Source organism: Kuraishia capsulata, genomic scaffold (genome assembly GCF_000576695.1).
Source record: "Kuraishia capsulata CBS 1993 genomic scaffold, Kuraishia_capsulata_scaffold_1, whole genome shotgun sequence".
NCBI classification, from domain to species: Eukaryota; Fungi; Ascomycota; class Pichiomycetes; order Pichiales; family Pichiaceae; genus Kuraishia; species Kuraishia capsulata.
The window spans coordinates 1,904,533-1,916,909 of NW_019172950.1; the positions used below are offsets into that span (position 1 = coordinate 1,904,533).

The 12,377-nt window shown below is 45.3% G+C and overlaps 11 protein-coding genes across 11 annotated transcripts; 7 read left to right on the forward strand and 4 right to left on the reverse strand.

Moving 5' to 3' along the window:
* Positions 1-160: 160 nt before the first annotated feature.
* KUCA_T00001031001 (uncharacterized protein) lies at positions 161-1,021 on the forward strand (the record flags this gene model as incomplete). The annotated part of the gene is made up of 1 exon (XM_022605630.1): positions 161-1,021. The coding sequence occupies one exon, from the start codon at positions 161-163 to the stop codon at positions 1,019-1,021; it is 861 nt and encodes a 286-aa protein (XP_022457079.1).
* Positions 1,022-1,214: 193 nt separating this feature from the next.
* KUCA_T00001032001 (uncharacterized protein) lies at positions 1,215-1,976 on the forward strand (the record flags this gene model as incomplete). The annotated part of the gene is made up of 1 exon (XM_022605631.1): positions 1,215-1,976. One exon carries the CDS (start codon positions 1,215-1,217, stop codon positions 1,974-1,976), a length of 762 nt encoding a protein of 253 aa, XP_022457080.1.
* Positions 1,977-2,496: 520 nt separating this feature from the next.
* KUCA_T00001033001 (uncharacterized protein) lies at positions 2,497-3,612 on the forward strand (the record flags this gene model as incomplete). The annotated part of the gene is made up of 1 exon (XM_022605632.1): positions 2,497-3,612. The coding sequence occupies one exon, from the start codon at positions 2,497-2,499 to the stop codon at positions 3,610-3,612; it is 1,116 nt and encodes a 371-aa protein (XP_022457081.1).
* Positions 3,613-3,786: 174 nt separating this feature from the next.
* KUCA_T00001034001 (uncharacterized protein) lies at positions 3,787-4,224 on the reverse strand (the record flags this gene model as incomplete). The annotated part of the gene is made up of 1 exon (XM_022605633.1): positions 3,787-4,224. One exon carries the CDS (start codon positions 4,222-4,224, stop codon positions 3,787-3,789), a length of 438 nt encoding a protein of 145 aa, XP_022457082.1.
* A 312-nt stretch (positions 4,225-4,536) lies between these two features.
* On the forward strand, positions 4,537-5,910 carry KUCA_T00001035001 (uncharacterized protein; the record flags this gene model as incomplete). The annotated part of the gene is made up of 1 exon (XM_022605634.1): positions 4,537-5,910. One exon carries the CDS (start codon positions 4,537-4,539, stop codon positions 5,908-5,910), a length of 1,374 nt encoding a protein of 457 aa, XP_022457083.1.
* A 230-nt stretch (positions 5,911-6,140) lies between these two features.
* On the forward strand, positions 6,141-7,073 carry KUCA_T00001036001 (uncharacterized protein; the record flags this gene model as incomplete). Its single annotated transcript, XM_022605635.1, has 1 exon — positions 6,141-7,073. The coding sequence occupies one exon, from the start codon at positions 6,141-6,143 to the stop codon at positions 7,071-7,073; it is 933 nt and encodes a 310-aa protein (XP_022457084.1).
* Positions 7,074-7,879: 806 nt separating this feature from the next.
* Positions 7,880-8,801, reverse strand: KUCA_T00001037001 (uncharacterized protein; the record flags this gene model as incomplete). The annotated part of the gene is made up of 2 exons (XM_022605636.1): positions 7,880-8,681; positions 8,749-8,801. The coding sequence occupies 2 exons, from the start codon at positions 8,799-8,801 to the stop codon at positions 7,880-7,882; spliced, it is 855 nt and encodes a 284-aa protein (XP_022457085.1).
* Positions 8,802-9,032: 231 nt separating this feature from the next.
* On the reverse strand, positions 9,033-9,980 carry KUCA_T00001038001 (uncharacterized protein; the record flags this gene model as incomplete). The annotated part of the gene is made up of 1 exon (XM_022605637.1): positions 9,033-9,980. The coding sequence occupies one exon, from the start codon at positions 9,978-9,980 to the stop codon at positions 9,033-9,035; it is 948 nt and encodes a 315-aa protein (XP_022457086.1).
* Positions 9,981-10,218: 238 nt separating this feature from the next.
* On the forward strand, positions 10,219-10,542 carry KUCA_T00001039001 (uncharacterized protein; the record flags this gene model as incomplete). The annotated part of the gene is made up of 1 exon (XM_022605638.1): positions 10,219-10,542. The coding sequence occupies one exon, from the start codon at positions 10,219-10,221 to the stop codon at positions 10,540-10,542; it is 324 nt and encodes a 107-aa protein (XP_022457087.1).
* A 136-nt stretch (positions 10,543-10,678) lies between these two features.
* On the reverse strand, positions 10,679-11,482 carry KUCA_T00001040001 (uncharacterized protein; the record flags this gene model as incomplete). The annotated part of the gene is made up of 1 exon (XM_022605639.1): positions 10,679-11,482. The coding sequence occupies one exon, from the start codon at positions 11,480-11,482 to the stop codon at positions 10,679-10,681; it is 804 nt and encodes a 267-aa protein (XP_022457088.1).
* A 166-nt stretch (positions 11,483-11,648) lies between these two features.
* KUCA_T00001041001 (uncharacterized protein) lies at positions 11,649-12,368 on the forward strand (the record flags this gene model as incomplete). Its single annotated transcript, XM_022605641.1, has 1 exon — positions 11,649-12,368. The coding sequence occupies one exon, from the start codon at positions 11,649-11,651 to the stop codon at positions 12,366-12,368; it is 720 nt and encodes a 239-aa protein (XP_022457089.1).
* Positions 12,369-12,377: the final 9 nt, after the last annotated feature.

Consider the following 12,377-nt stretch of genomic DNA (forward strand, 5'->3'; position numbering starts at 1 on the left):
CCGGGGTTGACTTGAGATTTGAATTTCTGGTCGTCCGAAACTCAACTATCGAATCAGCATACCTCATGTGTATGTAAAAGTAAACAAGACAAGCAGCGCAGAATAGCATCTCTCCATTATTTTTTCAAAGACCTTTTGTATTTTGCTGATCGTTGGCACCATGAGTGATGAGGCAGCCGAATCCATCATCACAGAGCATTTGGATTACTCTGCGTTGTCGGTTATTGACGACGTGATCAATGCAGTTAACGAGATAGTGTACAAATGCGTGAATGCAATGGAGACATATTTGAAGGCTAAGGAAGAGAAGAAACAAGAGGAGCAGGAGGATGATGATATAATAATGACTGATCCATCTCAGACAGACATTATGAGTCGAATACAGCACGGATCAGGAGCAATGGAGACCCTGCTTACAGCTGCAGTAGATCGAAATTTTGATCTGTTCGAGCTGTATGTGTTGAGAAACATTTTCAGCATACCGAAGGATCTAGTGGACGGTGGATGGATGAGATTGGAGCATCACGAGGATATAAAACCAGTGGGTGAGAATTTTTCCACGGTGAATCAGAAAATCAGAGCTTTGACAATACAGACGCAATTTCTTTCGGAATTGAAAAAGCTTATGAGCAGGCAACTTCACGAGATATCTCAATTACAAGCCAAATTGAAAGGCTACAAGCTGATAATGATGTACTTTCAGAAAAAAGCTGGTGAGCACAGGGAGTTGGAGCCACTGAGGGACTCCCTACCATTCCTGATCAGCGAGACCAAGAAAAGGATAGGACAGTTTGAGAAGTTACATTTGATTATCTCAAACGGAGATATGGCTCTTGAAGAGACTTATAACGAGAAATTCCTAAAAAGGCTGACAGATAAACAATTGGAGTCTCTGGGACTCTCAAACAAGGACATGCCAAACAAACAACCAGAGATCGACCACGAGGAAGAATTGCTGGCGATGTATTCCGACAAAGACGAGGCAGACCTGAAAAATCTTCCCAAATGGGACAAATCCTGAATTAATTAAGGTTCCAGAGTGGAAAATTTCCGAGGATGTTTGCATCCTTTGTGTTTGGGGAACTTTAACGCCTCGTGCATGGAGCAGAACATAACAACGGATGTTCGCCTGACGAGGTCACATTTACGATTAATGATGTATAATATGTGTGGAAGATTACTGGTTTATTCTACTTAGAGGTTAAGTTGTGTCCATGAGTGAAAATCCCTTCGAACCCAGCGAAACAACCCCGCTAATAGAAGAAAGCCCAGAGGCTCCATTTGTTGGGGAGCATCCTGTCAACTATACTTCATTAGCTGGACGGAATTCTGTCACAGAGGAGGTGCTTGAGTACTACAGTGATGATCGGGAGGATCAGCCGCAAGAGGTTGAGAGGGAACCAGGACCTTCGCAGACGCAAGAGGTAACGCAAGAAGCACCACAGGAAGAACTGCGAGCACCGCAAGAGACACCACAAGTCACCACTCACCTGCGTTACAGGCGTCCAAGAACCAACTCTCAGTTCCGCTACAGGCGTCCAAGAATCCCGCCACAAAGCATTGGAATCCGACCTGTCACAAGTGTATCACCTCTTAGAGACCCTTCGGACGCTTCTCCCATCATCAAATTCAACGAATATAAACTGAATCCCACCAGCTCGAAACGCTACAACACCAACCAGTGCCAAATCATGATTTGGCAAAACGGCAAATCGTGGCTCTACTCTGAGAAAAAAGGTTGCATTGTCGGACTCATGGACTCCAATGGCCAGCTCTTCCACCGTGTGTTTCTGGGGATGTTCCCCAATGAGCTCAACTCCAAGATGGCCCAGGGAGATTGGCATTTTGTCATGCAGAACGAATGGGTCAAAGAGCTGTCAAGTCGTAAAATTCACAAACCACGCCAGCGTATGGTCCACGTTAAAGGAGCCATAAAGGCAAGAGACATATTCAGGATTGGAAGACCAACGTCATAAAATATTTCGAAACCACATTCACATTGATATGTATATATGTACAAATTGGAAAGGGCCCCACTTTTTCATTCATAATTGGAGCTCACTTCATCTCCTCGAGCTTCTCATAAGGCCTTCTTCACAGCATGAATGAGGGTTGGAACTAGAAAGAAATGTTAGTATTCTGTTCTTGACCAAAGGTACTCTGAATGGCAAGACTTACTCAACCAGAGGGCAGCACCAACAACAACGGCGTTTCTGATGACCTCTTCGCTAGCCTTTTGTTGAAGCTTCATTTCCTCCTCGGAAGGAGCACCTTGACCAAATGGATCCATTTTTCTTGATTATGTGCAGGGTTAGATGTGGTAAATGAGACCAACCGTTGAATAGCCGAAGCAAGTCGAGATCCGAAAAAATGCTATGGTAGTGTGACGGTCCAAAAATTGAGAAGGGCGAGCAAGTCGTCTGTAGATGTTGTATCTCGTATTCTAGTCATCAGTGTATTCTGTAGTTCACGCGTAGAGGCATCCAATCATCTACTATGTCAGAAGAAGAAAGAGCAAGTACTCCCGAGTTGTCGGATCATCAAAACGAATCTGATCTGTCTGATCTATCCGATGTGGATGAAGACAACTATGAAGCACCAGAGTTCGATATCGACTTGATAGGAAAGCATAAAAGAGCCGAAGATGACTCTGCCAAAGACTCGGAGGGGTCCAAGAAGCTCAAGAAGAGAAGAAAGGACGTAGCAGCTGAGCCAGTGGCGGATGATATTCCTACAATCGAAGAGGAAGACGAAGGTGTGAGGAAGAGACGTGAGTTCGAGGAGAGATTCGCCAAATCCATAACGAAGAAACCCAGCAAGCGCAGAGCGGGAGAGGTGGATTTGGAGCAGATGCAGGATGAAGCAATTGCTCATCTGAAGATCCTAATGAGAGAGGCAGCTTATAACGATAGTGAGAATGTCAAGGCTGGTAAGCCTTCCACGGAAAAATTACTACTTCTACCGCAGGTGCGTGATACGCTGATGCGTGCGAATCTATCAGACTCGATTTTGGACAACAATATGTTGGAATCTGTGAGGCTATGGCTGGAACCTCTTCCAGATGGATCGTTACCAGCTTACGAGATCCAGAAAAGCATGTTCCAGGCAGTGCAGCAGCTGCCCATCAAGACGATCCACCTCAGAGAAAGCGGTCTTGGAAAAGTAGTGCTGTTCTATCAGAAATCAAAGAAGGTTGATCCCTCTTTGAAGAGAGCTGCTGAGAAGATGATTGGAGACTGGACCAGACCAATCATGGGGAGATCAGATAACTACAAAGACAAGAATGTGGCGTCGGCAGAGTTTGACTACACCAAGTTCATCAACGCCATCCCTTCTGCTGAGAAGACCAAGAAAGTATTGGATGGTCGCAAATCGTTGTATGAGGAGAGTGCTGCCCGGAGAAACAGAGCGGCTGCACCTGCTGCCAGAACATCTGCCTACACTATTGCGCCTAAGATGAACAACGACGTGATACAGAGAAGAAAAGAGGCTGTCAATTCTTCCAGAGAGGGCAAATTCAAGAATATAAATTCGAGAATGAATCTGTTGACGCATAGAAGGGGAACCACTAAGAAGGGTGGTGTATCCATCCAGGGGAATGGGTTGGACTAAGTATAGCAATGTAACCAAACCAAATCAGTCCTAAATGTTACCTACAGTTTTATTGTAAAATGATCAGTTAGACATTTGAACTGACCATTGTTGCTCTACTTGCTTTCGTCCTAATAGAAGTGTTTTTCTTGTATTATCTTTGATCGAAAAATTATAACATGACAGACAAGATGCTTATGATCTTGGCTTTTCCTTCTTTTCCTTCCACAAAGCCAACAAAGAGACACCGGAAACTTTGACAACCTTGAATCTAACACCTGGGATATCTCCCTTAGCCTTACCTCTTCTACCGAAACCGGCAAGCAAGACTTCGTCGTTCTCATCGACAAAGTTCAAACAACCATCGTTTGGAACGAAAGCAGTAACCTTCTTACCGTTCTTGATCAATTGGACTCTGACACACTTTCTGATAGCGGAGTTTGGTTGCTTGGATTCAATACCAATCTTTTCCAAAACGATTCCCTTGGCGTGAGAAGATCCACCGAATGGAGACGACTTGAAAGCAGTTCCCAACAGTCTGGACTTGTAAGCCTGATCAGCCCATCTGTTGTTACGACGGTGAACTCTCAACTTTCTAGCAGAGTTAAGACCTCTTGGTTTACCTTGACCCATGGTTGTATGTTGTTTGGTTGTAAAGTGGTTTGAGAACTTGGTACAGAGATTGAAGTTGTAATGAGTTGAAGGAGTTTTCCAGGTCTTCTTTTGGTTTCCGGTACACTACTAACATTAATGCGAGCTCTGAAAAGGCATATAAGGGTTACAGCCCTGGATTTAAGCACGTGATTAAAGGATTCCTTTTTGGGTCAAATTGGGATTATGTAATATCTTACGTAATACTTTTGGCACGACCTTTACCGATAAGAAAGCGGTCTTGATTATCCATGCTCCGCATGCTAGTTGGAAGAAGTCCCAAGATCGCTCAACATGTCTGATTCGCTTGAAACGCACATCAATTTGCTGGTTGCAGACTATCTCCGATCTAAGGGACTTATCCGGACGGTGGAGACGTTCGAGCAGGAGACTAACAGGCCTCTACTGCACAATGTGTCCAAGCTGGACGAGAACCTGGTGAGCATTGTGACTGATCGTGTTGACTTTTTGAGGTTGAAGGAGAAGTACTCAAGTGATGACAATTTTGAGCGTGTATATACACCGCAGCAACTGGCATTAATCAAGAGGAGCAACTTGAAGCTGTCAAATTGGACACCTGTCGTTCCCAAGAATAGATCTATACTGCATATTGCTGGAAACAACAAGTCTCTTATAATCAACTCCTCTTATTGGAAATTTGGCGAATCCAATCTCGGAGTGTTCATAAATAGTGAAAAATCTCTTTTTCTGGTGGATCTGAATTCCGAAGAGGTTATTTTCTCCGTGGCAAAGCACCATGGCACTTCTAACATCAAACTGGCTATTGGAATTCCCGAAAGTGATGTGGTGTTGACCTTTGGAATGAACGGTACTGTGTTTGTGAACAAATTTGAAAACAACATGTTTACTGTTCTACAGGAGTTGGTGTTACATGCCAGGCTTATATCTGATGCCAAATATCTGCCAATAGATGAAAAATCGGGCTACATCTGTTCTATTGGCTGGGACTTCAAAGTGAAGGTAACCAAAATCGAGATAGGCCCGTCCACTAAGCTCACCCATATTGGAGAATACAAATTGATGACCAACGCATCATGCTTAGAATGTTTTTGGTTCAAAGAGAGCGCTTTTGTTGCAGTAGGAAGGTTGGAGACATCTACGTTATCGTTGATTTTAATAGAGCAGGAGAGAATAGTGGAGCTGGCGAAACTGCCATTAAATGACTCCGAATTCTCGAACCATTCGTTCCAGCCGATGTCAATGGTTCAGTTTCAAGAGGGGGATAACCATTTACTTTCAATTGCTACGAATCACGTTCCTTTCATGAGAATCATCACCATCATCCTACCCAACCTGGACACCCTTTTAGAGGAAGCACCCGGTCTGCCCACGTCCACTGAACAATTGTTCACGTCAAGCGTTCCGATGCTGCGAGACATTATCGTTTCCAATCTCAACAGTTTCTCTCCCCAAGATAAATATTCCTCGGCCCAAATCCTCAAACGGCCCGTTCCCAACCAGGGCCTGTGGATTGTGGGAGATGATGGTAAAATCCGGGGAATGGACCTCAAGTCTGGGGAGATTGTAAAGGAGGAGGATACCCACGAAGGAAGAATAAAATCAAGCTTTGTGGGTTCGGACGATATTAATCCAGAGATATTAGTCACGAGTGGAGCCGTCGATAGAAGAGTAGTAATATTTCGTTAATTAGGCACGATGAATTATAACCGAGGAACCAAGCTGGCATATGATATGACGTTAGATATGTAGGCGGGATGAGGGGGTGGGGAGGGCCTGCTTATCCGAGCCGGCCATTGCATACGTGGAATTTTCAAATGAGGATATAAATATAGTTATCCGCTGATTATATATTTAAGTCGATTCGATACTTGCTTTTGAATTAGTTGTTCTCCGATTAAAGCTCCTTTCAAAGCTTTATGTCTCGACAACTTTCTCCCAGTGAGAAGGCACTTTTTGGGTGTTGCTCTGCTATTCTCTCCAATGCAGCCGTTTACCCACTGGATCTCGTGAAAGCCGTAATACAAACACAGTCTCCAAAGGAGAAATATGCCGACTCCAAAGATGCCTTGAGACAAATATACAAAAGGGAAGGCGTCAAGGGCTGGTACAAAGGTATCAACTCTTCGTTGCTGTCGACTGCGGTAACCAGCTACTCGTACTTTTACATGTACAACCTGGTGAAACGATCGTACCAGAAATTTTCCAAAAGCACAGACGTTAAGGTATTTGATGAACTTGCAATGGGCGTTGTTGCTGCTGCATTATCTCAACTGCTGGTTACGCCTCTTTCGGTTATCACTACTGAGCAGCAAACGCAATCCTCCAAGGACACGCAGAGCGCCTACGAGGTGGCAGAGTCCATAGTGTCGAGAAGTGGTATAACGGGGCTATGGAAGGGTTTAAAGGTGTCATTGGTGCTGACTTTGAATCCATCTATTACCTATGGGTCTTTTGAAAACTTGAAGAGCATTTTTTACAAGGACCGCGCCTACCTGAAGCCTCAAGAATCTTTCCTCCTTGGGGTACTGAGCAAGGTGATTGCGACGCTCATCACTCAACCACTGATCGTGTCGAAGGCCATGCTTCAAAAACATAAATCCTTAGAAGAGGAGGAATCCGAAAGGCCAGACACGTTTCAGGGCATTCTGGTATATTTGTGGAAGACCGAAGGTTTTGCTGGGCTTTGGAAGGGACTCAGACCTCAACTGCTGAAAGGAGTGTTGGTTCAAGGCCTGCTCTTCATGTTCAAGGACCAGATTGAGCTTCTGTTCCTTTCATTGTTCAAAATTATCACAGCTAGAAAGCAACTTCGTGCGGCAGGACGTAGCACTTATCGCCGTCTGTCCTAACGCTCTCGTTGAACTTATCTCTTTTCAAAGACTTTCTCATATCAAATGCATCGACCCCGTCATCTGGTTTATCACGATCTGCACTCCCAGACCCGTAGTAGCCTATCACCCTTCTATAGATGGAATATCCTAGTTTCTCGTATAACGTGATGGCCAATTTGTTGGTTACTCGCACGAACAGATCAATGAAATACGAGTTGTAAGGCTGTTCCTGTTCGGTGGATATCTGTAGATGTTGGCATAGTTGTGATGCTAGTCCTATACGACGATACGACGGATTCACGGTCACCGCCGTTATATGGGTATGCCATTCCTTACCTGTTCCCTCTGTCTTTCCCATCATGTAGCCCTCCACATCTTCGTTGGGGGCGACTGATTTGAAAAATAGGGACGGCCAGTTCGTGAGGTAGGAGAGGTAGAACTGGAGCTGGAAGTTTTCCGTCAGGCAATCCAGATTAACGGGGTTCAAATCAAATAGATCTGTCGCCTGAAATGGTCGTAAAGAAGTCATGAGGATGCCGAAAGATGTGTGGAAATTGCAGACTGGACAAGACTAGCACAGAATAAGTGTTGTGCTTGTCTCCGGAGTTCAAGCTAGCAGGTCCAATTGGGTCCAGCACTATCACCAGCCCAAGAGGATTTGTCTACTATATATTCCTGAAAAATAGACACAATGTTACTGTACGGGATATTGAGAAAGAGTTCTGTGAAAAGTGCAATTAAACTTGAATTGAAATCATCTGCTTCTCAAATATTATACCTTACAACATATCAATGGACTATATCGTGAACGTCTTGCGCTTCATTTAAGCCCACTCAGGTTGCCTGTCACTGCCTCTAAAGCCACCTCTTCTTCCTCTTCCACCTCTTCCTCTACCACGTCCTCTACCTCTACCTCTTCCTCTCGAGACCTCGCTCTGGCCGAAAGTGTCGAAGTTGAGGCTCTTCTCTTCGGACCACCTCATTCCCTCACCACTGCCTGGCTTGGTGGAAGAGGAGATCGTGTCGAAGAAAGAGGACTTCTTATTGTAAAATCCAGTGTCATCGTCCTCGACGTCAACCTCTTTGGTGAATTTGGCGTTGCTGGACTCGAAATCAAAATCCTGTTTCAAATCCACCGTCTGTTTGTTCTCTTGAGGTTTTTGAACTCTAGGTTTTTGCACGTTTGGAGCAGGAACTGGAGCTGCTGAAGCTGGTGGTGCTGGTTTGGTTTCTTGTCTGGACTCTGACTTGGACTCGGGCTTTTGAGCTGGTACCGGCGCAGGTTTTGGTGCTGGTGTTGGCTTCTGTTGGGCAGGAGGCTGCTGTGCTTGTGGCTGTGGCTGGCCCTGAATTGGAGCCCCTGGACCCACAGGCGGAATCCCAGGATACCCGTTGAAATTTGGTGGAGCTGGAACCGGTTCAGGTCTCACCTGATCAATGCTCTGTTCCAAAATGCTGAGGTCCTTTACGTCTGGTCCACGCAACATGATCTTAGTGTAGATTTCAGTGGATGGGAACACGATTCTGGAAGGATCAGTCACTCTTCCCTCGGTTCCAAAGACTCTCACATCTTTGAGAGAAATTGTGCTTTCGTTGCCATCTATGTCTTCCAAAATACCCACATAACTGAATTGCGTTAGTGATGGCTTCCAGTACGCAAAGGGTCCTCAGCCTCAATCAAACTGCCACTTACCGAATATCTTTCTGCGATATCAGAGCAATCGTCTTCCCAATAAAATCAGTCATTTTCAAACTATTGGTGATTTAAGCGGTTTGAATATGAACGCCAGCCATTCTTCAGAGATGAGAAGACCGGCACTTTGGAGGGGGGTTGGATACCCGTCTGATAAATGACAGATAGAAAACGGGAAAAGCGTCAGAGCTCAGAGAGTCGATATCAATCAGATAATAGTCTGGTTTTTTACCTTTTTGGCTTTTATATATAGTACACACGAGCATGAGGCCTTTGCCGCTCTATTACCATGGGGTGGCACTGCCATTACCATAGTTCGTCAACCCGCCTGTGCCATTGCCATAGTCCGTATTGGCAGCATAGGCGGTTCCATAGTTGGTCTCCCCGCCATAATTGGTCTCCGCTCCACTTCCATTTGCCTGGCCATTTCTGGATCTGTCGAACTGGCGGAGTTCCATTACAATGTTGGCAATCTTGTTTTGAAGCTCGATTATGCCCTTGTTCACCACCTCGTTTGGCTTCAGCGAACCAACAGTTTCCACGTTGAAGTAGAACTTGTCCGGCTTAGCCGCGTAATCGAACTTTGCATCCGGCACCGGGGGCTCTTCCCAGTCACGGTTTGAACTGGCTGGCCATTCGGCCTCGACGTCTTCTTCGTACCATAGGTCGGTGTGCTTGAGCTTGTTCCAAGGGTCGTACTCAAAACCAATTGCAGAACAAGGCGACCACTTTGCGTGCTCCTTGGCAATGCCCTTCTTGGCAATGCATCTGATATCCAGTTCCTGGTAGCGCTTCAGCTTACAAAGCAGGATACCGTTTCTGTCAACCTCTCTGATAACAGGTTGGCCAAGAGACAAACCAGTAGCTCCATTAGTTGGAACTAACGCTGTTGAGTATACGTTCATGGTTTGATCGCTGTCGCATCGCGCCTTCAATTCCAGCACAACAGAACACTGATCGCAGTACTCCTCACACGTGCAGTCCCTGGTGTACTTGAGCTTATCGATTTCCTCGCTCTCCAAGGGAACCAGTCCCAGCCTATGCGACAAGAACTCGTCCGACAAAACAGATGTGTTGATCTTGATCTCTACCAAGTCCACCGCCAAGGTGGGCACCTCAGCCAACATTGTTCTCCTCAATGAGTTGGCCAGAGAAAGATCAACTCCACTTAAAATGAAATCAACCTCATCTCTTCCAGCCTTCCTTATCGTAACTTGGGTCTCCTCAGACATCTTGAGTTGAAGGATATATGATAGTTCGAGCCACGATGGAGGAATAGTCGTTCTGTTGAAGCAGATGATTAGTTATCCGGTCCTCAAAATTCGACGATGCCTGAAGGTGAGATGTCGTGTGTGAGCAGATTGTTTTAAGTCGTGCATGGGATAGCTTAGAATGTAGTAGGCTTGAGTTGATACCCGAATCCTGTCAATCTTGTGAGCTTATTTTCTACCACGAGACACAGTTTTGATCATGGAGAAGATACAAATTCCAGATATGCGCTTTGAACAGGGGTTCAGGCGAGCTCTCACAACCAACGCGTTAAGGGTAAATGGTCAGACTGTGAGAGAGAAGTCTGCAGGCGAGCAACATCCTTTGCCTGTGATTACTCCAGGAATAGTGATATATACCATCGTGAAAGACCAGTTACTCATGCCGTTTGTACAGGGATTTGCTTGGGCGTGCATCTTGTTGGCAATGAAGCCATGGCTGTTTAGATGCATCCAAAGCGGTAGGAACGCTGGTGTATGGATATTCTCCAGTTTTGGACTCTACACCAAGCGCAAGGTGTATTGAAGAGCATTACTATTTTGGCACATAGTGATTTTGACGATTTGATTAACCGCCAGTTGAGTCCTTACGATGTTTGCAGATATATATTTTACGGTGAATTGACGATTTGAACGAGCTTTCCATTTCATGACCTATAACTCTACTTCCTCAATCTGTTCCATTCGCAACAGTCTTCAAACTTAACTAGATTGCCACCAAAAATGTCCAAAGCACTTCCAAAAGTTAGATCCACTTTGCCATTACTCAAATTGTCCACCAATCTCAGATCCTCCAAACTTTTGGCTCCTCCGGCATATGTCATGGGGAAATCAGTCCATTCACTCAGCTTCTTCACGAGATCCTGGTCTATACCCTGACACAATCCCTCAACATCGGCGGCATGAACTAAAAACTCCGAGCAATACTGCTCCAAGAGATCGAAAAGACTTCTGTTCAAGACAGTGCTGGTTAGAGTCTGCCATTTGTTCATAGCTACCACCCATTCCACTTTTCCACCTTCTATTCTCTTGCGACAACTCAAGTCCACAACCAGTCTATCCTTGCCTATCTGTCCGCTGATCTTCTGTAGTCTCTGTAGACTAAATTCTCCCTGCGGAAATAGCCACGATGTTATAATCACCTTCGAGGCCCCTAATGCGATCCATTCAGCAGCGTTGGTATCGTTGATGCCTCCTCCAATCTGCATGTGGTTTGGCCAAGTCCTAAGAGCCTCTCTTGCTGCCTCGTCATTTGTCTCGAGCGATCCAAGCTTTATCACATGTGTGCTCGTGACATTGTTGTCTTTGTACAACTGGGCGTAGTATGATGAGGGTTTTTCACTAACGAAGTTGGTAGCCAGCGACTGCGATACATCCTCTTCTCTGTCATCTTTCTCCAAAGTTCCGCCCACTATTTGTTTCACCTGACCACCGTGAATATCAATGCACCCAACGTACTTTGTCATTCTCTATAATTTAATCCTTCAGTCAAAGAAAGAGAGAAAGACAATGAAAGACGTACTCAACTGCCATGGGGCAACGTGAGAGAGCAGAGCTATCAGCGATGCCCTCCAAAAAAATTTCAAGCCTGCCTCTATATCAAGCTTAGTCAATCATATTTGCATACCAACAATGACGGGTCCCGTGGTTGTGAAATTTGTTGATAAATATTCAGAAAAACCAGCGGAGCAATCCAGTCTGGAGAAAAAACTGCTAAAATCGGGCAAGGCGCTAAAGTTGAACGAAGTGAGAAAAGAGCCTCCTAAACCTAAGGGCAGAAACAGAGCAGAACCCGAAGACGAAGAGAACCTGAAAAATGACCTGGCTTTGCAGAGATTGCTATCCGAATCACATATACTGAGCTCTGTGCCCAAAAGTCATCATTCTGGAGCCGAACTCACACTGAAAACCTTAGACTCTGATGGTCCCATAGGCAATGCCAGAATACGAACATTGGACGAAAGAATGAAAGAGATCTCAGCCAAAAACGGGACTTTGAAAGCCAGGAATTTGGAGAAGATGCCAATGGCCATGAGGAAAGGAATGATCAAAGCAAGAACACTCAAAACTGAAAAATACGAGAAGGAGGCTAAAGAGGCTGGTATCGTTCTTTCGAGGACTCGTAAGGGCGAACTCAGAAGTCTCGATAACGGAAGAGGTGTGACGTCCGCTTCAGACCGTTTGGGCCTTAACAAATCGAGGGTCACCAAAATGAGAGACAGAGGTCTGAAGATCAACACCATTGGTAGAAGTACCAGAAACGGATTGGTTATCTCTAAAGCTGAGATAGAGAGACTATCTAGCAAGCCCAAGGATGGTAAGAAGGGCAAGAAGGGTGGCAGAAGACGCTGAAAAAGCCCA